The 27,791-nt window shown below is 37.0% G+C and overlaps 1 protein-coding gene, 1 long non-coding RNA gene and 1 pseudogene across 2 annotated transcripts; 2 read left to right on the top strand and 1 right to left on the bottom strand.

Annotated features, from left to right (window-relative positions):
• Window positions 1-1,719: 1,719 nt before the first annotated feature.
• LOC114527371 lies at window positions 1,720-7,800 on the bottom strand. Its single transcript, XM_028549003.1, has one exon. It carries the CDS (start codon window positions 7,798-7,800, stop codon window positions 1,720-1,722), a length of 6,081 nt encoding a protein of 2,026 aa, XP_028404804.1.
• An 8,677-nt stretch (window positions 7,801-16,477) lies between these two features.
• On the top strand, window positions 16,478-17,642 carry LOC114527369 (annotated as a pseudogene).
• A 4,191-nt stretch (window positions 17,643-21,833) lies between these two features.
• On the top strand, window positions 21,834-23,656 carry LOC114527406. Its single transcript, XR_003687407.1, has 2 exons — window positions 21,834-21,955; window positions 23,405-23,656. It is a non-coding gene; the product is annotated as an uncharacterized LOC114527406 (long non-coding RNA).
• Window positions 23,657-27,791: the final 4,135 nt, after the last annotated feature.

The following is a 27,791-nucleotide window of genomic DNA, read 5'->3' as shown; positions in this document are numbered from 1 at the left end:
AGTTGCAAATACATATTTAGAAAGTGCCTATTTACCTGACGCAAAGCAATTTCAAAGCATCGTTTCGGGTACTTATTGCAGATGTCTGGATGACCTTGAAGCCATTTTTTTGCTGTTCCAAATGCAATTTCAATGGGATTCAAATCTGGCGAATATGGTCTGAAAATATAATTATGTATGATATCATCTTATTGTCTATCATCTTACTGATATCATCTTATTTAACCCCCCTCCCCCAATCAAAAGGTCTCAATAAGCACCCCCAGAAGGTCTGTGAGAGAATATGGTAGTTAGTTTCCTAATAAGTTGGTGTGATAAATATTGCATCACAGACAGTGGGCAGATGGTTATCATAAAACTAACTATAGAAGAACTCACGGTAAAAATATGATTAGGCCACCCTTTTTCCTAACCATCTGGATAATTCTATCTGAGTAATGAATAGTGCAGTTATCCAGTACCACAACAGAACAATCTTCATTCTTAGAAAATGACTCAACAATTGGTAGAATGAAATGTTCAAAACAGAATTCAAACTGAGGCATGTCATATGCACCAATGATTGAATGAGCACTGATAGTTCCCTTAGTTGACATTGCAGCCATAACACTGTATTGTTGACCCCTTGTAAAATTTCCACGTGAACATAATCTACATCCTTTCAAGGATAGTCCAAATTTCCTCTAAAGAACAAAATCACAATGTAAAGCCCTAGTTCTGCCCTCATGTATGTAAAATATCAACACTTACTTGAAAAGTCCTATCATCTTTAGCAGATTCATCAATAAATAGGAATTGATGTTTGTTAATTCCAGCGACAAGATGGCGATATTGTGCGCGTTTTATTTGATTCCTTTGCTTAGCAATCACATGAAGCTGTGTGTAAATATAAAATACACCATATATAAGTAAATATTGTCTATTGTGTTATTACACTACCAGTTTAATACATAGATTAGCTGGTGTTGTCTAAAGCATCACCTTTTTCATCATTAAAGGGATACTCCACTCAAAATAAAGTAGCCTTCCATCAATAGATATTACTTATTTAATCTTACTTGTGAAGTTTGAACAGACAGTTCTTTTTAGTTAAGGAGAAATCGCATCTAAAAGTCTGTTAAAACGGCATATTTCGGACGCCATGTTGTCTTTCTCAAGCAGACGCGTATGGCCAGCAATGGCCAGCGGATTCTCACAAAATGACGTATGTTGCTCCTCGATCGCCAAATCAAGACATTCGAACGCGTAAATAATATGATTTAATACGGTTCAACTATAAGTATAAATACAAAACTAATAACTACCTAGTCTATAATAATTTAGTAAAATAATAAGCAAACTTACAGATAATTCCCCAACTGGGCGATCGACAGCAATGTAGATATAACTAGAGTTAACTTTCGTCCACTAGCATCATTCAGGTAGAGTTAAATAATTTCGTTTAGACTGTTTACTAGATATTTTTCGCCGCCAAACACTTTCAACGGTTTTATATTTGAAATATGAATATATTAAGTCTTTATATTGTTCAACTAATCTCCTAGACAATAGCATGCAAATTGTTTGAGTCCTACATTCCGGCCCCTAAATGCGGGCTATGGCATTTACAATATATTTAAGGAATCAAACAGACTGATTAAATTCTAAGTTTAAGAAAATTTTATAAATTAAAGTCTAATTTCAATTAACGTTTCAAGTATTTTGGATATCAAGTATAATTCATTCCTTCTGGACAACATCAGCTTCCAAGAGGACAATCTTATTAATCGGGCGTTCCAAGACCGTTGACTTCGTTTTCATACTTACTCGTCTGACATAACCATCCCTTCCCGGCTTAACTTCTATAATACGACCAAGGGCCCAGGAACATCTTGGATAATTTTCATCAACGATGAGCACAATGTCTCCCAATTGGAAATTTCTGCGCGGCTTGGTCCACTTCTGCCGCTTCTGTAATGTAGGAAGATATTCCTTTACCCATCGGCGCCAAAATACATCAGCTAAATATTGTATTTGTCTCCATCTGCGGCGACTGTAACGCTCTTCCTTCGTGAACATTCCCGGAGGAAAGGACGGACCAGATCGTAATAACAATAAGTGGTTTGGTGTCAACGCTTCTGCATCGTTAGGATCATCGGAAACTTTAGTAAGAGGTCTGCTATTCACGATTGATTCTGCCTCGCACATTAATGTAGTTAATCCTTCTTCATCGAGTACTTGCTGTTTGAGAAGTCCTTTCAAAACTTTGCGAACAGTACGTATACATCGTTCCCATACGCCACCTTGATGGGAAGCGGTAGGCGAATTAAAAATCCATTTTATGTGTTGCTGTAAAAGGAACTTATGCAATTTCTCTTGGTTCCATCCGTCTATTGCGTTACGAAGCTCTTTTTCTCCGGCCACAAAATTAGTTCCATTATCGGATCTCATAATCTCAGGACGACCACGTCTGGCAATGAATCTTCGCATAGACTGTAGAAACGAATCAGTATCGAGACTGTAAGCAATCTCGATGTGAATGGCTCGAATAGTTAAACAGGTGAAAAGAACGCTGTACCTCTTCACGAGACTTCTCCCCCTCTTCACAAGGAACGGCCCGAAGCAATCTACTCCTACGAAGCTGAAAGGTGGGTTATTAGGGATAACTCGGTCATTGGGTAGGTCGGCCATCTTCTGCTCACCACGTGGACCCCGTATTTTCCGACATTCAACACAGTTATTGAGGATTCGTTTCACCATGATTCTCGCTCCAACTATCCAGAAACGTTCCCTTAGGAGTGACAAAACATGTTCGCGACCCGCGTGAGCGGAGATTTGATGATAATACCGCACGATCAAGTTGGAAATATGGTTATTCTTTGGGACGATAATAGGATGTTTGCTTTCTTTTGGTATTGGAGCGTTCTTTAGGCGGCCGCCAACTCGTAGAATACCATCGATCAACTGCGGATCCAAGTTATAGATAGAACTTGACTTCTTAACGTATTTAACTTTCAGCTCGTTCGTTGTATCATTGACGGATTTATCGTCCAAACGTTTCAGCTCCTCTCGAAAGCTTGTTCCTTGAACACGTTTCAAGACCTCGTTCTCTGCACGAACCAACTCTTCAACACTAATTGGGTTAATAACTCCCGCCTTTAGCGACTCGTATTGTCCTTCTCTTCTTCTACGCACAGTTTCTCGGAGTTTCGATTTATAACGAAGCACCCAGGCTATGAAAATTCGAAGACGGGTCCACGACGAAAATCGTTTGAAGATACCTTCCAATGGATCTTCTTGGGTTTCTGCAACAGTAGCAAATGTTTGGGGTTCTATCTTCACTTCTGGGTCTTCTTGTAGGGTCGTGGCAGAATTATAGAGTTGACTCGGCCAATGGTCTTCGGTCTTCCAAAGGAAGTCAGGTCCACTCAGCCATCTTTTATTTTGGAGTAGAGCATCGGCAGATAGACCTCGGGAAGCGTCGTCAGCTGGATTTAACTGAGTACTGACATATTTCCACTGCGACGGTATGGTAGTTTCGTGTATCACAGCCACGCGATTCGCTACGAAGGTTTTGAATCTTTTCTCTTCGTTAAGGATATAACCAAGCACCGTTGTACTATCTGTCCAGAAAACGGAAGCGTCAATCGAGAAATCGATTTCGTTGCGTACCATCTTATCCAGTCTGGTAGCTACAACGGCAGCCGATAGTTCGAGTCGAGGTATCGTAACAACCTTGAGTGGCGCGAGTCGGGCTTTACCAATCACAAACGAAACATGAATGTCTCCATGTTCATTTACTAATCGTAGGTAACTGACTGCGCCATATGCACGTTCCGATGCATCCGCAAACTGGTGCAATTGACTTGACACGATCTTCCCAAATTCGGAAGGTTTAAAGCATCTTGGCACGTAGAGCTTCTCAATTTTCATTAGTTGCGTTTGCCAACTTTCCCATCTTTTGAGGTATTCTCCCTGAATCGGATCGTCCCAACTTAAGTTCTTCCGGCATAACTCCTGCATCAGCATCTTAGCAATCAGAACAAACGGAGCTCCGAATCCCAGAGGATCATACACAGAACTAACTAACGAGAGTACTCCTCTTCTTGTGGACGGTTTTTCCTTCATCTTTATCCTAAATCCAAACTGATCTAGACCCACGTTCCACTGAACACCAAGTGCTCGCTCGAGGGTTGGCTGACCAGGGCAAACATCCTTCACGGAACCAGCTCTTTCGGCTTCTGGTATGGAAGCCACAACTTTCGGGGAGTTCGAAACCCATTTCGTCAAGCGGAAACCACCTCTTTGGAGAATAACGCGGAGATCAGCTGCCAACATACTAGCCTCATCTTCGTCTGGAACGGACTTAAGGCAATTGTCCACGTAAAAATTTCGTTTTATCGTCTCGACTACGTTGTTACTAAATTCCTCTGCGTTGTCGGTTGCTGTCTTTCGCAATGCGAAATTTGCACAGGTTGGTGACGATTTAGCACCAAACAAATGGACTGTCATTTGGTACTCTTCGGGTCGGGCATCAAGGTCGTTACCAGGCCACCACAAGAAGCGCAAAACATCTCTATCCTTGTCAGGGACATGAACCTGGTGGAACATGGATTCGATGTCCGCCATTAATGCCACTCGATCTTGTCTGAAACGAATTAATACACCAATCAAACCGTTCGTTAAGTCTGGTCCCTGGAGCAGTTGATCGTTGAGAGATGTTCCATGATAAGTAGCGGCACAATCAAACACTACTCGCAGTTTTTCAGGCTTGTTTGGGTTAATCACTGGGTGGTGAGGTAAATACCACCGGGTTTCTTCACGCATTTCCATTGATGTAGCAGGAACTTTCGTTGCGTATCCTTTGTCTAACAAATTATCCATCACCTCCGCGTATCTTGAAAACAACTTAGGGTCTTTATTGAATCTTCTCTTCAGCAGAGCGAGGCGATGCTCAGCGACGGGACGATTGTTTGGTAACGAAGGTGAAGAATTCTTCCAGGGCAGAGCTAACTCGTAGTGACCACCACGCAGTTCGGCAGAGTTCTCGAGAATGTTAACAGCTCTCAGATCTTCTCTAGACATCTCAACTTTATCGTCGAATGTAGAATCGCTAAATTCAACGTTGCAAAAGCGTTTGAACTGCTCATTCAACACGTCGTCCGCACGGATGAAATTGGTGGAGCGATTGAGACTTCCATTTCTTCCTAGAGGGCCGTTGATTGTCCATCCACATATCGTTCTAACTGCGTATGGCCCGACTCCTTCGCTTTCTATCGTTTCCTTGGGTTCCAACGCTTTAGGCACATCGTTGCCGATGAGTAAACCGACACTGGCGTCGATTTCTATGATCTTAACATTAGACAAATATGGCCACTTATCGATATCAGATTGGCGAGGAATACTACGTTCGTTTATCGGTAGCGTTAGAGTTGAAAACACTGTAGGGAGTTCAACAAGATCATTCTCTTCTAAGTCGTAAACTTCTAAACTTAGCACTTGACTTTTCATTGAGTGATTTTCCGACTGTAAAGTAGTCAACGACAAGACTGTGTTCTCTCCTTCAATGCCAAGTTCTTCCATTAATTCACGAGTACAAAATGTAGTATTTGATCCAGGATCCAGAAATGCATACGTTAACGCTGTTCGGTTAGAATTTTTGGATTTGACTTTAACAGGAACGATCGCTAATCCTATCTGAGATACGCCGGCCCCGTTGACGTCACTTAAGGCGTCTTCGCTGTTAACAAAGCCATTGTGTCCGGTAATCTTGTTGATGTCAGATTCTTCATGATCGGGATTCTTCGGACGTTTACTGCGTAATTTATCCTCTTCATCAGGTTTAGTATTCAGCGGGTGCAAATAGGTGGAATGCTTTGATTGGCAACCGGTTACCTTACAGAAACTTTCTTTCAGGCAAACTCTTGCGATGTGTCCTTGAAACAGGCAATTGTCACACAAACCCTTTCTTCGCACTAAGTTGACTCTTTCTTTAACCGTATCACGTTTAAATTTTTCGCAGCGAGATAGCAGATGGTCGCCATTACACCTTGGACACTTGTACTTCTTTACTTCTATATTAAACACGCTTGCACCTCCAACGGTCGTATCCGCCTTCTTTGAATTTGCTTCGCCGTCCACCCCAAATGAAAGCCTGCTCTTGGGTAACTTGAACTTAGGATTCTGTTCGTGAATTATTTTGCCGAACACTGGGTGCGTCAGCGCTCTAGCCCTTTTCTCCACGAATTTAGCAAGATCTTCAAACGTAATGTCCCTCGATTGATTACTTGTTATGTCGTCGGCAACGTCGCGCCACGATCTTCTAAGGGAAAAAGGTAGCCTATTCACAACCCTTTGCAAGTTGTCGGAATTCTCAAGTTTGTGTTTGTATCCGATATCTTCTAAGGTGTTCTTGCAACTTGTAATCAGAATAGAAAATTTATGGAGTGCTGTTCCATCTTCATCTTTGATAGGCGGTGAGTTGACGATTCGATCAATATAAGCAGTTGCTATCCTGTAATTTTGCCCGTATCTCTGTTTAAGGAGCGATCTTGCCCTTCGGTAGCCATCTTCTGATTTCATAGTTAAACAGCTTCGCATCAATTCTTGAACATCTCCAGATGTATATTGAATCAGATAACGAAGTCTTGTGCCACTGTCCATCATCTTGTCTTCAACAAGGGTCTCGAACGATCGTATAAAGTGACAATATTCTATTGGGTTACCGCTAAATGTCGGTACTTGGACGTTCGGTAATGCCATAGATGTAGCCAGTCGATGTTGTTGGTTCAATAGTTGTTGCATGTATTCGTCGCGATATCTCTGTGATTCAAACATTTGCTGATTTTGATTCAACTGGAGCTGCTGTACGTTTACCATCTCTCGCAGGAAGTTTCCTGCCGTCTCTGAGTCGTCAGAAGCATCATCTTCTTTGGCTTCTCCTTTTAGCTTCACACTATGGATGGACGGTTTGACTTGAGTTGGGGTTTGGCTTCCTTGCAATCCAGTTTCTATTGCAAGACCATTGGACGTCATTGGTTGAGGCTTGTCACGAAGTAAAGTTTCAGCATATGCCTTTTCTTCTGCATCAGCTTTCGCGAATTCTGTTTCAATTTCTAGTTCCTTTTTCCTCTGCTGACAGCGCAGTCTTTGTTCTTCTTGTCGTTGAGTTAGCGCTGCTATTTCGTGCTGTACGCGAAGTTCTTCTTCTTCTAGAGCTTTGTATTTGTCTAACGCCTCCGCTCGTACAGTTAACATAGCCTTTTTTGCTTTTGCTGCTGCTATGGCACTTTGCGCTGACGAGCTAACGCGGGATCTTCGAGAGCTTGCTGTGGAACCTTTGGCACTCCAACGCGACCGAGCTTTGGAGCCGACATTGCTTATTGAGTCCTTTGAATTAATTTCACAATCCATTGGCGATGGGTTTGGGTTTGATAAACCATCAATCCAGTCCGTTAGAGTTCGCTTAAAAGCTTCAATTCTTTGAGTTTCGATATGAAAATATTCTTCGGAGTCTTGTAAATCGTACTCGTCCGTGATCGTTGCATGATAATCGGCATGTGCGCGATAAAGTTTCACTGCTACATCGTGGAATTCCTGATCCTTTATTCGAGCTTCGCTGGCGTCTATTACACTAGTTATAAGTTCGGTCAATTCTTTAATCCTTTTAGTTACAACTCCTTTAGCTGCTGAGTGACTTCTTCTTAATTGCTGAGACCTTTCATATCGAATTATTTCATGATCAAGAATCGGGCCGGAATCTTGGCCTTCGTGTTGGTCTTGACCAGTTTCGCTTTGATTCGTTGATTGCGACACCGACATTGTAGATTAACATTCGTGTAGCGTACTAGCGTTCAATTCTTTCGAGTTAATCCTTGCGTCGAGTTATCTTTGAACTATGTTGCTCCTCGATCGCCAAATCAAGACATTCGAACGCGTAAATAATATGATTTAATACGGTTCAACTATAAGTATAAATTAGGTTATATTATAAGTATATATAAGTATATTCGCACTCTGAAAACAAACACAAGCTTATTTTATACCTGTGGGGAGAAATATGTCTACAAATTCGTCGAGTTCTAGCGATTACAGGTCGTCCAGTGATGATTTAGATGATTTTCTATTGAATCAAGAACTAGCAGACGGAATTGAGGGCTATCAATTCCATCCGAGACGTGATTCATACGGCTCTCGTTCAAGCGAGTCAAACAGTGAGAACGCTGAATCAAGTGGCTCGGAACAAAATATTCTTGTCCGATTAAGCGATATGAATAAGACCTGGTAAGTTTCTGTTAGGTTCTGAATATTGATATGGTAATACTTGCATACAATGTCTTCTAATACGAAACACCATTTTATACATGTAAACATAGGTGTACATGCGAAAGTTGCCAAATAATGGACAGGGAAGTCGAGTGTCTTTGTTGTCAAGAAATTCCCGAGGTTGCCAACAAGAACGAAGAAGTTTACCAGCAAGAACAACCACCAGCACGCTATCCATGTATAACAGCTAACCCTGGATTTCAGGCAGTTTGTTTAAATCGCTGGGTTTTACAAGCTGCCTGGTTTCAGTACAAGCAGCAGTACGGAACAGATGCTGTGGAAGGGCCAGAGCATAAAATAAATAGACATGTTGCATATAGACAATTAGTGAGGTGGTGCTGGGGTGTTCTTGGGAGAGAAGTGCGTGTTGTGTTGCCATCTTATGCAGTCAGTTGCATTCGAGCCCATTTTCCTCCTCCTGGCCAAGAGGATGACTTCGAGTTTATCGGATTTCATTTTGCGGATGAGTAAGGTATTGTATGATACTGATTTGATATTTTCCCACAACCTTCTTAAAGGATATGATCTCAGTATACTGCGTTTTGTGCTTCCTACAGTGCTGCTAAAATTATTGCTAGAATTTCATTCTTGTTTTATGTCGCTCTATTACTTCCTGTTTAGGTGGCTTAGGAATTGTTGCAATGCATTTTGCTTGGGTGACAGGCTTGTATTTGTGGCGAATTTTCTTTCCTTCCTTAATTGAGAGAACTTCTTTCATCATTGAATCAATGTATTCATATGACTTTGCCTCTTTGATTTTTTTTGCTACCCAGTTTTTCCTTTGCTTGGGGCATACAACGTTGAATCTCATTTCTCCTTTATTTTCCCCCACCTGTACAATTGCTTGCTTCCTGTGCACATGTGCATTGTGATCTAACATGGCGAGTTGTGTGCGAGCTACCATTCCATTGTAACTGAAATGTTCACGTTTTGGAGCGTACTTTAACAAAACTGAGTGGTATTGCTCCAACTCACCAGTATGGTGAAACTCAGTGAGTTTGTCTAAATCTTTTAAAAATTTCTTATTTGTGATGATCTCTTCTAGTGCTATATGAGAAGGAGACCCAGCTTTCAACCACTTAATGCTTTTCCTTTCTTTTCTTGACATTGTAGGATGGCCACACCTCTTGAACAACTTGCAACCACTCCATCGATGCTTGTCAACAATATGGTAAAGAAGAGAAAGCCACCGCTCTCTGAGCATGTTGGAGTCTCCACCACAGGTTGATGCGCACCACCATAAATGATTGGAAATTGCCTGGATCCATGGAGTCAGATCTTCAAATGACTTCTTTTTTGCCTTCTTCAGTAGTTTTTTGGTTACCCATTTTGCTAAATGCCAGACATCATATTGGTGTTTTATATTGGGGTAGACACTCTTCATTTTGGCTGTAATTGTGGTATGCCTATCAGTAGTGAGGCATTGAATAGGGATTTTTTTTCTGGAGGAGGGAGTTTAATGTCCGTTTGCATCCTTCGTATTCCATTGCATTTGATGAGGTGGTTTCTGTGACTTGAACAACACTGAACTCAATGACTTTCTTGGTACTTTCATCCATCATGGTATACGTACCATACTTTGCAGAGTGGCCTGGGCTGTCACACCGTCCATCACCAGCTATATCTACATGGTTAGCCTTTTTTAATTCTTTCAGAATCTCAACCTGACTTGCTTTCCACTTATTCTTTACAACAGGGAGTAGATATTTTTTTTGGGTTTTGTAGTAACTGGAAGAACTCACAATCTTCATGTTGAGAACTTTTGAAAATTGTTGGATATGCTGGTAAGTATTGCCACTAAACAGAATAGCTGCAGGAATTAACAAGTTACCTGCTGCAGTTCCATTTGATGAAGGTTGTGAGTGCCATATATTCGAATGTCCTTGTAAACATGTAGTTTTGATTATCATCATACTGCCTTTGCAATGTTTTGTTTTAGTTGTAATAATGTTTCCACATTGAGAACAGAATACAAAAAGTTTATCGAGTTCACTTTCAAACACAATCCATTTTTTTTCTTTAGTTGGGTCAACATTTTCATCTTCACTGTCAAAGTCATCACTGCTGCTGGAAGGAGAATACATTGGATCATCTTTATGTCCATCTAAATCATCATCACTGCTGACAGGAGGAGAATACATGGGATCATGTTCATGTCCATTCAAATCATCATCACTGCTCTGTACTTCAGTTGGCTCAGGGTGAATTGTTATTGTTGAATCTTCAACAGAGGATGTATTGACATAATCAGCATCTGGAGGTTGTAATGTGGGCTTAAAGTAATTATGCTCATCAAGTATACTGTGCTGAGAATGATCTCTTGCTGATGTTGGACATGCTGCAGCATTAGATAAAATGTTATCAGTCTGGGTTTGTACAGATCTAAATGTCTTCACATTAAAGACACATGTTTGAACACCAATTTCCTTTACACTTGTTGTTTCACAGGCTTTAGTAGCATGGCTTTTTCACAAACATATTCACTTTCATCAAAACTGTTTGTCTCAAATAGAAGCTGGTCTGCATCCTGCACAGAATTACTTGCCTCACAACTTTCACCTGCCTTTGGGCATGTATCTTCGAAATTGTGATTTGCGTTCTTTGTAACCTTTTAAATGAATATATTTATTTCTCATTATAGCTACACAAAAATACTTTATAAGTTATAAAATAATAAACAGCATTTAATATTTTGGCTCGGCTGCTAATATTTTTTATTATGTTACCAACCGTAATGTACATGAAAATATACAAAAGGTAAAATTTCACATACCTCTTTTTCACGTATACGTATTTGCCTTAAACTCGACGAACGTGGAGGAGGTTTCTTCTTTGCGTATTCAAATAGCGTTGGAATTGCTGTTGGTTTTAACGCTTTTGGCTTTTTTCGACCGCATATTTCCATAGCAGGTATAAAACAATCAGGCGTAAAGTGAACACTACAAACAAATGAGTTTTTAATATTTCGCGGGTTGTCCCTTTTGATATTTCGCATCCAAGCGCTTTTTATCGGACCATTTGGCACTCTATGATAAGTTATATCAGTACCCTTGGTCTTCCTCCAACCATTTGTACATTTGGGAACCATACAATGCGGCATTTTACTAATTTGACAGTTGATTTAACACTATTTACATATAAAAATGTAGTTTAAATTTAGCGCGAAATTGTGCGAAGCACTCACATACATCATTTTGTGAGAATCCGCTGGCCATTGCTGGCCATACGCGTCTGCTTGAGAAAGACAACATGGCGTCCGAAATATGCCGTTTTAACAGACTTTTAGATGCGATTTCTCCTTAACTAAAAAGAACTGTCCGTTCAAACTTCACAAGTAAGATTAAATAAGTATTATCCATTGATGGAAGGCTACGTTATTTTGAGTGGAGTATCCCTTTAATCCACACTGCCGAATGCAGCGATGTAACGTAGTAATGGAGTACCAAAGCCCAGTTATATAGTGCATCCAATCTTTCAACTCATCAAGATATATTTCTGGATAGTGGTCAACAATTCGCCTAACCAGTAGCACATCCCTAGCTTTCAGAAGAGAAACAAAACCATGTCAGCATGTGAAAGCAGTGGAACATCAAATGCATTGTTATCCAAGCTTCTAGGACCAGTTAGATTTCTTGGTCGTCCTTTATGATGCTTTTCGTAATCTACACCCGAAGTGGCTCTGTGAACACTGCGAGCTTTCTTCACAAAAGTGTGTCCGACCTTTAACTTTTTCGCAATTTGATTTATAGTTAAACCATCGTTGCTTAAAAATACCACTCTCCATCTCAGAGCCGTTGGGAAAGACTTTACCATACTCTTATAACAGCTGCTGATTTGGTGCTTTATAGTTTAGCATTTTCAATTTTTTCATAAATAAATAAAAAAAACACGGTAACAACGTGTCCGCCATTTTGAAAAAATGCGCGAAAATTTTACATAAAAACGTGTTCTCGGGCTGAGAGTTTTTTCGGGTTGGTCGCGTAATTTTGAAAACGGGTGTAAAGTAAAACTGCCACATTTCTTTGGAATATTGCACATTTGGTGATTATTTTTTGGTTATTAATCACAATAGAGAAAAAGTGGGAGCAAGATAAAGGTATATGTCTAAATCTTTAAGTATATAGGTACATGTATATATCCCAAACCATTCTGTGTTGCCTTTGCTCTCACAATTGACAAACAAGCGTTATGCAACTTTTGGTATAACGAAAAAATAGCAATACAAACTAAATTGAAGATACTATCTTGTTTGAGCTATACCCTGGTAGAAATCTTAAGTAAGATCCTATTAAGATCCTAATTAGGATCCTATTAAGATCCTAATTAGGATCCTAATAAGATCTTACTAGGATCTTAACATAGGATCCTGTACGATCTTATAAGATCTTGTAAGATCTTATATAAGATCTTGTGAGATCCTATGTAAGATCCTATAGAATCCTATAGGATCCTTTAAGATATTACAGGATCTTTAATAAGATCTTAAAAAATCTCATAGGATGCTAATAAGACCTTAACATATCCTTAATAAGATCTTACATAAATCTTATAGGATCCTAATAAATCTTAAATAATCCTATATAGGATCTTACATATATCTTACAAGATCCTAATAAGATCTTATAGAAGCTTAAATGATATCTTATAGGATCCTAATAAAATCTTAAATAATCCTATATAGGATCTTACATACATCTTACAAGATCCTAATAAGATCTTAAAGGGTTTTAAATAAGATCTTATAATATATTCTTACAAGATCTTACATGATTTTAACTTATAAGATCTATATGATCTCATCACATCTTGGATGATGAAATTATTACACACACAAGCATATTTTAAATTAACAAAAATATTATTACTTGCCAAATACATGCAGCTCTTAAACAAAATACAAGTTCAGGTTGTCTATATATATAACTATACGTCCTTATGATCTTTCTGGCGATCAATTTGCATCCTTCTCTTCCAATGCTGCCTTTTTCAGCTACTGCTTTTTCTGATCCAAACACTTTTGGTTCAGACTTTGTCGTATTTCTGACCAATTTTTTCTTATTTTTTCACTATACTTAATAGACAGGCACTCTGTGGATAGATTAAAAACGAGAACGTTTTTTATAAACGAACACACATTAAAAGAACAGACATTAAACTAAGAACACTCTAATAGTCGAACACACGTTCGACTATTAAATTATGTTTTTGTTATATTTCAAGATATGAGCAATCTTTATTTTGGGTTTTTGTGAATATGAAGTAGGAATATAATCAATGTGTTAAAAAGAATACAACAATTTGTCAACAGTTAGAAATAACTGAAAAATTAAACTTACTCTTTATTAAATTTATTTTCTCCTGGTTCAGGATGTGTTTCTTCCCTTTCCCATCTCTGGGTTAAACACAACCATTTCTAATTTCTTCTTCTGTGAACAGAATAGAAAGCAGGTGTGTAGTGTACAAATTTGGTTTCTTTGACTTCACAGGAACATCCGTCAGCAAATTTATTCCGTTCACAATCTAAACGAAAATTTGGATGCATTAAAAAGAATTTCTTTCATAGACTGGGTTTACAACTTATCAGCAGGCCATGCAGCAAGTAATTTAGTGATAACGTACGGTGAACCAAAAAACAATAACATTCTAGTTAGGCCCCATTTACACTATAATGGATTCATATAGTCATGATATCAATTCAAGTTGTTTTACAATATATTTGTCCGCAGAACTTTTTCATTTTGCAGGTTATGATAATGCAACCATGCAATCATACTTATGCGGGTAAAACTCTTTCTGACATGGCTGTAATTTTGACATCTTGACCATGCATGCAAATCAGGTAATCAAGTGTAAGAAGTAATAGTATCATAGGAAGTGGTGGTTCTTACAAATTTTTCATCATCTATGTCATCTTCAACTTGGATTGGAGAATTTAGGTCTTGGTGGAACTATAGTTTACACATGCAAAGTAATAAAGGAATTAGTTGAGGTATTTATATTTGTATATAGACAATGTATGACACACTGTATCTGATCCAATATTATAATAGTAGTTTTCTACTACTTCTTTTCTAAAGTTCAAAAGGCAGAAAATCCAACATAATAACAGTACATGATCTTACTTTTTGACTGCTTAATGATTTCGGAGATATTTTGTTGAGCTTCATAATGTTATCATCATCAAGTTTTGTTTTCTTGTTCGGAGGGGTAAAAGTGTGATCCCATGACAAAGGAACAGATTGTGTTGGAGATTTTTCCAGAATTTTGTTCAGAGTGTGTTGGATACCGTCCAGTTTTTCGAACAATTGTTTGAAGAAGGTTTTCTAGGACCGTGACTTCACCGTCTTTTTTACTAGTTGACTGACTTTGTCCCAGCTAAAACGATTATGATAAGAAATGATGTCTTAAAAAGGAAACTTCTGCAGAAGCCCTACATAAACCGTGAAAAATCGGAATGTACAGTTCAATGGCATATGTGACAGACTGTAACTCACTAAAAGCATCTCTGATGTGTGCATGTTCATTACGGTTCAAAATGTATTAAAATGTATTACATGTAACTCACAACTTTTTTTTTACCTTGCGTGTACAGAGTATATATATTATAGTTACATGTAGTGTATACTCAGTACAGTATCGATACACAAAGCAAAGCAAATGCTGGCAAGCTAATTGTAATTTATTTAACATAAAATCAAATTTATTCACCTGACTTCTTTTCCCCAGCAAATTCCTTACCTGGTTTGTCTCTGCCTCAACGTCTCTCTCTAAAAGTATGCAGAGATGCGTTTCTTATAAGAGCTAAAGATATACACACCTTTCGTTAGGACACAATTATACAGAAAATACAGATAGTTTTTTTACCCAAGATTGTTGTGAATAGATCACCAGTGTCTTGGTCAGAATTCTCATTGTCAGACTCCCTAATTGTGTATTGTTTCCTCTTCTGGCCTATAAATATTGGAATGTATATAGTCCTATTATAAGTTATGTTCAACCGCAATTTACATGGATACAAGGTCAGCCTACTACTCCTTAACGCTTCTTCATGCATACATTTAAAGGAATTTTAAGTTTTACTTGATTTCTTTCCATTTGTCTTTTCTGAGTTTTTATTAGCAATGCTGCCTTCATTTATTTGATTTTCATCTAACATAATCTCTATCAGTACAGAAAATATTTATGAGAAAAGATATTCAACTTTGTAAACAAGCAATTTGAAAATCAATGGAAAGATTTGCTTTAACCCAGGGTTAAGCTAACCGGCTTTTGAACAACCAATCCCAGATGATAAGAGCGCTGCGCCGATATGGTCACATATTCGATTCAGCAAAGAAACCTACAATCATAGCAGCTTTCTGGTCGGGTTGCTGACTATGAAATTCTTGCCTTAATGCTGCGTTTGGTTAATCCCTTTTTTTCATATTCATATAGATGTTGAACACAGCGGAACGGAGACAGTTGGAAGCAACCAATGGGGTGATGAAGAAATTTCTGAATCAGACGAGAATGACGTCATATTCACAAGTGATAGCGAGGAAAGTTGTACCTCCGATGAAGAGAATGTGTTGCAGAAAGGTCTATCGCTGTCTCAGGATTCTTCATTGTCCGTTTCATTGAATGCAGTTCTATTGGCGTTACGGCAAAAACACAACATTGCAAATACAGCAATGGATAGCATTTTAAAGCTGCTCAAATTGTGCTTACTTAAAGGCAGCTGGTTGCCAAAGTCAAGTTACCTTTTTGAAAAGGAAACAGAAAGGGTGTTAGAGTATATATACACCAAGTATTTTACATGCATGAGCTGCCAGACTCTTTTAACGAACGATTTTCTATGTGAAAATGAGATGTGTAACTATCATCAAAAATATGTCAGAGAGGAAAACTCTAGCGTGTCTTACACAATTAATATTTATCCTAAACTGAAGAGGTTGATATCAGGTAAGTTATGTTTATTATCCTCCGCTCCATTTGCTTACAATAATACCCTCCATGTTTGTAAAATGTTGTTTCAGTCATCTTGTAAGAGCATTTTACAACCTTATAATAAGGATAGTGTATTATAATAAATAAAACATTATCAAAAATATGGTGGTAATCGAATGCATGAAGGATGATCCAAATTGATGCTAATTTCTCAAAGGAAAAGCATGCAATACTAAAATGATGTACTAATCGCTTTATAAAATATATTGCAATTCTTAGAACATTGGGACGTCATAAAGAAATTTGTCCAAAATATAATCATACACCAGGTATTTATACAGATATACTTGATGGGAAAGTATATCAAAAGTCTTTTGCTGAAATTAACCAAATTGGATGCTTCCCATATAAACTATACTGGCATCTTGACGGAGCCCCTGCTTTTCGATCAAAAAACATTTCAATTTGGCCAATTCAGAGTTTTATTTTGGAACTCCCACTAAATTTACGATACTCCTACAAGAACATACTATTATCTGGGATTTGGTATGGTCAAGTTGTTGATCTAGTAGCAAAAGCACCATCAATTAACTTCATTCTGCACAACGGAAGATTTGGTTGTTGTTCTTGCTTACATCCAGGTCAGAGGATGAATGGTTGTGGTAACAAGCGTGTTTACCCATATACAGCCACTGAATTTCCCCAACGAAATCATGCTCAAACGTTAACACATGCCCAGCTGGCAGAAGAAGTAGAAGTACTTTTTGGTGTAAAAGGTCCTTCCGTAGTGCATTCTATTTTACAAATTCCGGAGATGTTGTTATTTGATTACATGCACCAAGTTCTTGAAGGCGAATTCACAAGGCGCATGACAAAGTGGTTAGCTGGATCATGTCCAAGTGGTGTTAATCTCAAGCCACATGTTCAGAGTTTGAGCAAACATCTTTGAAAAATTGGTTTACCTCATGATTTCAAGTGAAAATTCAGATCCGTGGACAAATTTAAGAGATGAAAAGCCAGCGAAAAGCAGAATTTCTTTCTCCATGCAAGTTTTTTGGTTTTAAAAGATCTTTTACCATCAGAAATGTTCTATCATCATTCACTTTTGGTCACTGGTGTGCGGTTATTGTGCGAAAACAACATCACTGAGCAAGAAATTGATATCGCTAAGGCAATGCTTTTAAACTACACCAGGTTGTTGCCTGAATTGTACGATTTGTCTGAAGCAACATTCAACTCACATGCGCAGAAAACATCTTTCGCAGCAAGATAGAGAACATGGTCCTTTAATCCTGTATTCTGCTTTCATTTTTGAATTGATGCTTGCACACCTGAAAAGACTTTTTCATGGTACGCGTGGTATTCCCGGGCAAATATGCAAGAAATATGCAGCATGCAGAATACCTTTTTAATGCCCTGACAGAAAACGATGATGCTAAAGAATTTGCTGAGCAACTCTTGAAATACAACCGCTTTCCTGATATGGTTGAACTTTCAAATGGTGTAAGTTTTTTTGGACCTCTTAAACCTTTAACAACCGCAATTGAAAATATCGAAGGTCTTTTGAACAAGGACAAAAATGCAACTGTTGCACAAAGAATGAGCAAACAAGGACAGGTTTACCACAGCACTAGCTATGTCTGCCATAAGAGTGCAGTCAGTTTTCTAATAAAGATCAATGAAAATGGGGAGGAATATTTTGGCCAAGTTGAATTTCTCGTTAAACAAGGCCAGATATGCTGTCATCTTTATCTTCCACAATTTTCAGCATAATATATGTAATGTTGATGAAGATTTTCCACAGCCTAATGATGCTGTAATGAAAGAGTTTCATTTGTCTAATTATCTCGGGTGCCATTTTATTGCTGTTGAGAGGACAAACCAGAAAAGATTAATCAACTGCTCTTCTATTATTTCCAAAGTTATCCTTGTTGAATCCAAGGAAAACGCAAATCTAGGATTTGTATCTTCAGTTTTAAAATGCTATCAACATGACTGAAGTATACCTGTATGTTTTGAATGTGATTTTCACATTCACTTTGATTGTATGTTAAATCTAAAAAATACACAAGTACTGCAGTAGTCATTTTTGTCTACTATTCAAGGCTTTCTGCAATTAGTCATAGCTAATTAAACCTTGTTGAGATAATTGTCAAGATCGTAGCTACTTAGATAATGTTAGTAAAGCTGACAGGAAAATGTTAGAGTAAATAGGATAGTATAGGTTTAAAATGTGCTCTTGTAGGAAAGTTTTGGAACCTTAAAAAATCTTAAAAGAACTATATAATTAATATTACTAAAGTATAATAGGAAAATATACAGGAAATAGGATATCTTATAAGAAATTATCAAGATCCTGAGTAAATCTTATAGGAAGTAGTCAAGAGCTTAAATAATGTTGTAGGAACGTTTCAGTCTTAGCAATTTATGAGCAATTTAACAATTTATGATCCTAATATATATAAGCTACTGTTAGAACCTTAAGTATAGTTTTAGGATCGTAGGTATAATCTTAGGATCCTAGGTATAGTATAGTTTTAGGATCCTGCATGCCGGCCATATCATATGGTAAGCTTTCACTGATTGATTCAACAATTTTATGTTTCAACTAGGCATCTCAGAAATATGTCCCCAAGACGAAGAGATCACTGAGATGAAAAGTAAAGGACAGAAAGAGAAAAAAAACACACCAGAAACGTATAAAACATAGACACCAGCAAAGGTATCAGAAAAAAACAAACTAAAAGTTATTGCGGTGCTGATACTGAGAAAAATGAATCAGATCATGAACCCATTGAAAAAAAAGATTAGATGACTCAGACTAGCCCTATTCAGAACAGCAGAACTGTATGTATGGTGATGAACTATTGGCTTATATGTCTAGCACAACCTAGCATGCATACATAAATAAACTAGAAATACATTGCATGCAGTGACCCCTCGCCGGACCTTAATGCAACAACATCATTTCCGAAAAAAAACGTAAAAATCATATTATATTTAACAAAATAAAGCATTTACAATAAAATATAACAATTTAAAATAGAACAAATTTAATATTTACAACATATAAAAGTTAGAATAACAAACTCTCGATATGAGACTACGTTGACATACAGTGATTTTTCATCGAGTAGTCAAATTAAGACAATATTAAGATTGAAAACAATATTGGCTCATTTTTCACTTGCTGATATCTCATTATTTGTTTGATTGAATCGCCTTTTAACGCCTTATATGTTGATTTTGCTTTTGTATAGAATGCGTGATGTTGAACGTTAAAAATCAATTATGGTATAGAGATTATATGTCAATGTAGCCTAGACTGCACATTTGAGAAATTTAAGCACTAAACTTCTCAAATGCGCAGTTGGTAAATTGCATTGAGGGCTTTTGCTGCCCTTGTTTTTGCATTTTCCGCCCAGTCTGCCGCTGGGGGCACACAACCCTTGTGTGGCCCAGTTGGCCACACAACCAACAAACAGCCCCTATAAGAAAAAGTCACTATAAGAAAAAAAAATCATTATGTATATTATTTTCATACATTGTGATGGCCGACATCTTTAGCAATGTTTAAATATTTGATTAGACCTTCTGAATTTCTTCTGTCACACCAGGCATGGTATTTTTAGCCCTAGAGTCAAGGTCATATGCTTACAACACCACACCACATTGCAATTGTTCATGTGACTATACAATACATGGGAATCCAAAAGGTATTGAATACATACGCGATTGGCAGCCATGAGCAAGATGGCCCCGCATGCCACACTTGTAGCAACGCCCTAAGATGGAATATCAAGTAATGATTGGTCTTCTGGCGAACTAAATCCGTGAATTAACTGACCATTGTCAATCAAACTTTATTAACCTGCAATATGTCTACGGAAACCTAAAAGAGAGGAGATGTCATTTTGAGCATCATTATTGCAATGTAACCATTATTGAGTATTATGTGTTTGCATAGGTAATAACTCTAATGAAATTATACAAATTAATACCTGGGAGCAAGCCTTTTCCCCAAAGAGCAGGGAGCGGATGATGTTCTGAGATGTACGTAACAAACTTGGTTGACACATCGCGTAAATTAGGATATTAAATTGATAACGAAAAGTTTTTAAAAATTGGAGGCTATCTGGAAGCAAATGGTTTACATTACATTTCAGTAAAATTAAATGATACAATAATACCTGGGGGCAAGCCTCTCACCTGTGGTGCGGGAGTGGATGATCTTCTGAAATGAAACATCAAAATACATAGATGTAATTTTCATGCATCTACCACAAGGACAACATTTTTACAAAAGGGGGGGGGTGTATGTAAATTTAAAGAAGGAAGGATTTACTGTTTTTAAGATTGGCACATAATTTACTGTGATAAAATGAGAGTATTTTAGTTGTGAAGGGGGAGCTACAGGATTGCTCACCTGGCCCATCCACTGCCATGGCAGGTTGCTCTGCTTCTCCTAGATCTATGGTAAAGGGAAATTTGTATACCTAATGTATTATACACTTTATTGTTGTGAGAAAAAATTAAAACCTTGCAACAAATGAATTAGATTAATACTTTGAATATTATTTATTTACCTTCATCATCCTCAATGTCATTCGCATTGACTTCAATTTCTAGAATGCAAGAGGCAAAATCTTTAATCAATATTTAGTACTTTGCCTAATTTATACTATGTGTATACATATGGCCAGAGTATTATAATGGGCAACACTAAATTGAATTATGTCTTTGAGAATGAATCAATTTTTCATATATATGGCATGTTTGTCATTTGCAGAAAGAAAAGGTTACCACAAATTATATATACTTATATATGGCCAAGTGCCTATCTGTAAACATACCAAGTACTTCTTCTTCATTTTCCATTAAAATAATTAGAAAAATCAGTAATAATAACAACGTTTACCATTACACTACAACCAAGAGAAAAGTGGTTTGTAAACTGCTAGAAAAGAGGTTGCATCTTACTTTTTTCTCTCCTTGTAGATAATCTTATATATGCCATCAACATACAAATATATTGAGTAAACATATTTTAATACAATTTCAAAAGCACTGTATGGTTAAAATACAATGTATACTCGAGGCAAGCTTAAAATTCCTACAATATAGCTACTGAAATGTTATTTTTGAGAAAAGAAATGTATTAAAATAGCAAACTTACATTTTTCAAATAATATTTATGACTTTTGTACCTGTAAAATATATAAAAAATACAATAGTTTCATTAGTTTATTGACAAAAGCTGAGCACAAAAGACAATACCCATCAGCATTGCAAAAACATGCAGATTTAAAAATGCAATAAAAAGGATATGATAGTTTCTTGCTAAAATATTTGGGCTTAAATTGGTAAATTAAAATGTCAACTGTGGAGTAGTATATTATAATTTATTCGAGCAAACTTTGAAATGTTTAAGAGGAGTTTTATTAGAAAATCGCGTATTGGGCGCTCAAAACTAAATTAAGATTTAATCGAATGAATCGGGTGGTAACATGGCGGCTGGTTCTTATATCGTGTGAGTACTTTACTGCGTGTTTTCACATAGTCAACTGTTGACTTTCGTTTAATTTTGTTAAATATTGTCAATATACTATTGGAATGATGTGTAAAATGATAAACAAGATGAATTCAACAGTAATTGAAGAGTCAAAAGCAACGCAATGTTACACAGAGGGGTTGGAAGGATTCGACTCTCACAGAAGCATGGAAGGTAAGCGTGCATTTTTGCGGATTTTTCATATTTTACTGCCATCGATAACAATAAATCATACCTTGCAACATTCCTTAGACATTCTAGTTTTAATTTAAGGCATCTTATATAAACTTAACTTGGTTATTTCGGAGTAAATCTTGCTTAAATTTAGAAGCGATTCAAATTTTAAATTTCACAAAATGCAGTCACTATAATCCGTATTTTGCTCTTATCTTTCAAGCTAAGTGTTCATATTATAATTCATAACGTCTAATGTTTAACTAAGATGTATTTTGTTACAACAATTGCCCTGGTCCCAAAATCTAGGCATGAAATTTATCTAAAAAGTTATTAATATTTTTGTGTAATTGAGTATAAAATGAATACATAAATCTGTTGTAAAACTGTTGTTCACCACTTGTAAATTACTATAGAACTGTTTCCGATCAACCTAAGGCATATTTCATGATTTGCCCTAGGTATGCTAGTTTACAAAAGCATCATTTAATTAAAATTGGAGTGGTACGCCGTGGAGCATTTTTCGACTTTTAAAATGAACCAGATTTGTGTATTCTCAACCTGTATTTTTGTACAGTCCAGCATTACTATCTGTTTATTGAATATATCGCGAAGCGCCATATTACAAGCTGTGCAAACATGGCTCTCGACCTATTTTACACTTCTGATGATTTTAGATGGTTTGAACATGTTTTGTTCCCAAAATCCACAGGTTTTCTATAAGCCATGATTTGGCCAATATGGAGGGAACCTTCACCTTAAGTTAAATGATTAAATATCAACTGAGAACCATTTCCGATCAACCTAAGGCGTATTTCATGATTTGCCCTAGGTATGCTAGTTTACAAAAACCATCATTTAATTAAAATTGGAGTGGTACGCCGTGGAGCATTTTCGACTTTTTAAAATGAACCAGATTTGTGATATTCTCTACCTGTATTTATTGTACAGTCCAGCATGTATCTTTACAATGTATCTTTCTCCAATTGCCCAATATTTGACAAATATTATTCACTTAAATATTATTACAAATGGTAAAATCCTAAAAATTACTGACTAAAGGCAAGGTGATTACTAGCCTATATTCAATGAGGAGACAAACAATTTGTTTCAACACGAAACAGATTTGCTGTATACACAACATGTATTTACTTGAATAGCCCAGTGTTGCTATCTGATTTTTGGATATAAAATGAAATGTATACTGTAAGCTGTGCAAACAATTGGCTTTCAGCCCATTTTATATTTCTATGGTGATTGTATAGGGTTTTTTTATCCTGGTTGAACACATGTTGCAGATCTGGAAGTTTGTGCAAATCAGGCCCTGGATGCTACATCCTACATGCCCTTAAGCCCTTTCTTGTTAACTCCAGACTTGTCTTGATAAATCTCTTATAGAGGAATTTGCCATTGCCACATATTTGACATATCTATTACTTTTTATTGCAGGCTTTGAAAAAACAGTGGAAACAACACAAGATTGCAAAAACACTATTTATTGCAATTAATGATATAATATTTTAACAACAAAGTCACATTACAATTTTATATTACCTATACTTACAGCTGTATAATTTTGGAATGAATTGTCCCATGATTGTCCCACCTACATGTCCCATATTATGTACCCACCACACAAGGAATTCATTGTTAATAAAGTAGAGAGGGCAGTTGTTTTTGAAATAAATCAAAATAGTTTGACTTTCCCTTTCTTTGTGTTGTTTCTTGAATAAATTATTTACGGTCTTTTTTATTATTGTTGTGATAAAGATAAACTGATCTTCAAGCTACTACACATAACTATCCACCATCTCCAACGCAAATGCGAGTTTACTGGCATGTCCGTATCTGAAACTATTGTTCATATTTTCCAAGATGTGTTGGATACCTAGAAATAAAAACGTTGACATTTGAGATTTTTATTTTATCACAAGATTAATTCTAAACCACTAAAATCAGTATATTTCAATATGTTTACACTGTCAATTACACATCAGTGTGTGACTGTGACTGTGTGTCACTCCTTCGCACTAATAAAAATGTACGCATGGAAAATTATATCATTCAAAATACCAAAACAATTGAACGAACACTCACCTGTTGTTCTTCTTTGTTTCAAGGAGCTTTTCGTCTTTTGAAATTCCCCAAAAGTTAATAAAACAGCTGTCACTCAACACGAAAACTTTACCAAACTTGTAAATTCAAAATGGCTGCAAAGCATATTTTAGCGAAGGCCTGGTTGCTAAGTTTTGAGCGATTTTGTGCAAAAATACGCGATTTTCTAAAAAATCTCCTCTTAATATTTTAAGTTTTTTATTTTGAAAAAGACTTACTGCAGTCCAAAAACAGCAGGATATCGGCAGGATGTTTTCCCGCTCTTTTTGAAATTTATGTTATACATGAATTTTGCGTGTACTATATTATTGTTTCCAGGAAATCGCGAAATATCCCGCGCGATATTTGGTGGACCCATATTCTCAAACCAAAATTGCTCAACAGTTCCAAAAGAGCCATTGCAAAGACCGACTTCTGCCCAAAGGTTACATGTCATCATCACTTCTGCTTTTGTTGACAAAAAGAGGACAGCTTCCAAACCACCTGCTTCATCAGATGTTGCCGCACTTGCACCCCGACCAGGATGCCTTGCTTGAATTTTGACCAATGGTTGTCCAGTCTCTTGCAACTTCTCATAATTTTATTCAGCAACTTTTTTTTATCAAAGTACAGCCGAATAACATCACTAAATTGATCCATTGCAACATTAGGTCTGGAGTGCTGTATTAATAGTCTCCAGTCCATCTTGGTAACTTGTCCATCTCTCATTCTCATCAATAGAATAGCACCTTGAATGCAACTACTTCTGAGTCTTCACCAATGTGTCGCATGACCTGCTCTAAAATGACTACGCGATCAAATGTTAAATACATACTGTGACCATGGTCACTGATTAGGGATCCATTACCTGCAATGTACATTGGTTTATCACCTACAGGAGGTAACTGGCCGAAATCCCCCATTAAGATAATCAACATGCCACCAAATGGGACATCCTCTTTTTATTATTATTATTAAAGAATATTTACACAGGATAAAAAACACTTCAGTAATAAATTACTGCTATCAACATGTGTCCTGTTTCAATTATAAAAACTATATCTTTAAAAACATGCGAACTAAGACCTAATTTACAACAATATAATACTAAGGATATAAACTAGGGAACACTATAGGTATATTAAAATAACTAATAATTCTAACATTCTAATATTCTTTTAAACAACATAAAGCTGTCAATTACTCTGACATTATGGGGTAGCTTGTTAAATTCAATTGCCCCTTTTTAATAAAAAGCACATTTTGTACATTATTGCGAGTCCGTTATTGCGGGTATTTTTCGCATGTTGTAGACGTTCAAAATAATCGTCAAAGTTACTGCATACGTTTTTGTCAATACACTGCTTTACTAGTAGACACATTTGAAGTTTTGCAGAATTCATCAAATCTGGTACCTTGAGATTTGCAGATTTGCTCAGATCAATTATTCTAGCAGCTCGATCTTCGAGACTTTGAACTTGTGCAACTTGGGTAGCATTTAGGTTGAAAGTCACAATGCTTGAATATGACAATAAGGGCATAATCATGCACTTATAGATAGATTCTGCAGCGTCTATTGTAACAAAACGTCGTATTTTCTTCAACAACCTCAATCTACCAGATGCTTTCTTAAAAGCCAAACAAAAATGTTCATTTAAGTTTGCTGTTTGATTCACTAAAACGCCCAGGTACTTATATTTGTTTGTAAAGTTGACCAGCTGATCTTTAAAATGGATATTCAAGGTCTTGTTCTGAATTTTCCTGTTGGTGCCCAATACCATGGACTCCATCTTACCTTTGTTCAGATTTATCACGAGATCATTTTCATTCAACCACCTAGCAACCACTTGCATTTCATTGGTAAATTGATCTTCAATTTTACCAATGTCACGTCCAGCTAGAAACAAGATGGTATCATCAGCATACTTTATAATATTTGCATTCTTGAGGTGATTGCCAATGTCATTAATGTAGAGTATAAATAGAAGAGATCCCAAGATGGAGCCTTGTGGAACCCCTGGTGTCAGATGTAATATCTCGGATACAGAACCATTGACGTTGACACATTGCAAATGATTAAACAAGTAGTTAGTAAACCATTCCATTTCAACTGATTGTACGCCAAAACCCTGCAACTTATTTAATAGATTGGAGTGAGCCACCGTGTCGAAGGCCTTGGAAAGATCAATGAAAACCACACCCGTTAATAGGCCTTTGTTTATATTTGCACGCACTTTATCCAGGAATAGAGTCACAGCCAGTTGCGTTGAATGTTTCTGCCGGAAGCCAAATTGAGAATCATTTATTAGATTATTTGACTTTAAGTAATCCATGAACTGCTGATGTACAATCTGTTCCAAAATTTTACTGACAGCTGGTAGTACAGAGATAGGTCGGTAATTGTCAAAATCATTGGTCGACCCTTTCTTATGGACAGGAATAACTTTTCCTATTTCCTTTCCACTCTTGGGGTATTTCACCAGTATTTAAGCTCATATTTATTATGTGAGCTAAAGGCTTTCTAATCACAGATGAGCAATCTTTAAGAATACCTGGTGGAATATTGTCAATACCAGCAGCCTTAGATCTTTTAAGCTGTTTTAGCTTCTCCTCCACAAGTTGTTCAGTGACCGGGTTAAAGTGAAAAGTTAAGTTATTCCGTACACAAGGTGAATTTTAATACCTCCATGCAAAGTTGACTAGTAGAAGGCATTTTTCCTTCAGTTTAAAAACAACTGAAGAGAAAAATGACCCAAATGCATTTGCTATACACTTGTTGTCCGTAATTACCTCTCCATTAATTTGAAATGAGCGACCAGAGGAATTTAGAGGTTGGCTTGGAAAAATATCTTTTGTGGATGAAAAGGCATGTGCAAGATATATGGCCAAGTATGCAGCAAAAGGAGAACCACGATTAAAATCTGCTTCTGATATACTGAAGTTGTCTGTGTCTTCATTACAGAATGATGACCAAGTGTCTTCTGCAATCAAGAAAGCAATGGTCAATAGCAAGTTGCTGGTGTTATTTCATGCAAATAACATCAATCAACGTTGAGGACTCACTGGTAATTCTTGTAGGATCTTAAGAAAATTACAGTTTATATCACCCATTAGGATTAACTCCTTATTCTCAGCACCTGCTGTGGATAGCATATCATCAAAATAGATGGAAAAGTCTTTTGGTAGAAATTTAGATCCGGCTGGGGGCCTATAAATAGTCCCAACTAACAAACTCTTGGCATTCTTGATTAAAACTTCTACCCATAAGCATTCTAATTCAGGATGTTCTAAGTCGTATCTTCTCAGTCACTGAACTCGATCTGATATAAAAGCCGCTACGCCCCCATAAGTTCTGTTAAGCCTATTTCTAAAAGCCAATTTAAAGCCTGGGATATCAGGCAACAGTGCGCTATTTTCTTTGCTCAAATGCGTTTCACTTAGGGTGAACATATGAATGTCTGTAAAGTTCGTTAAAATATGTTCAATGTGCGAGATCTTTGAAACCAAACCACTGATATTTTTGGTGCAATAACTTCATGCCTTTCGCTTTATTCACATTAGACAATCCGTGCAATATTGGAAGATAGAACAAACCTTGTCCAGTTTGAGTATTATTTTCAGCGGGGGCCATATTTACTGAACCATTGCAATGAAGGCAAACACCGTCTTTATCGCTCTCATCAAAACATCTGAGATGGAAATCCCTTAGGCAAACATTGCAGTTTATGGTGCTCTGATTTCT

Source organism: Dendronephthya gigantea, unplaced genomic scaffold (genome assembly GCF_004324835.1).
Source record: "Dendronephthya gigantea isolate DGI-Jeju-01 unplaced genomic scaffold, DenGig_1.0 000044F, whole genome shotgun sequence".
NCBI lineage: Eukaryota > Metazoa > Cnidaria > Anthozoa > Malacalcyonacea > Nephtheidae > Dendronephthya > Dendronephthya gigantea.
Note: the sequence above shows the minus strand (reverse complement) of the source record. Positions and strands in the feature narration are given on the sequence as shown.

Bases quoted from the DNA above. Each gene is read 5' to 3' on its own strand.
- LOC114527371 (XM_028549003.1), bottom strand. From the start codon at position 7,800: ATGTCGGTGTCGCAATCAACGAATCAAAGCGAAACTGGTCAAGACCAA.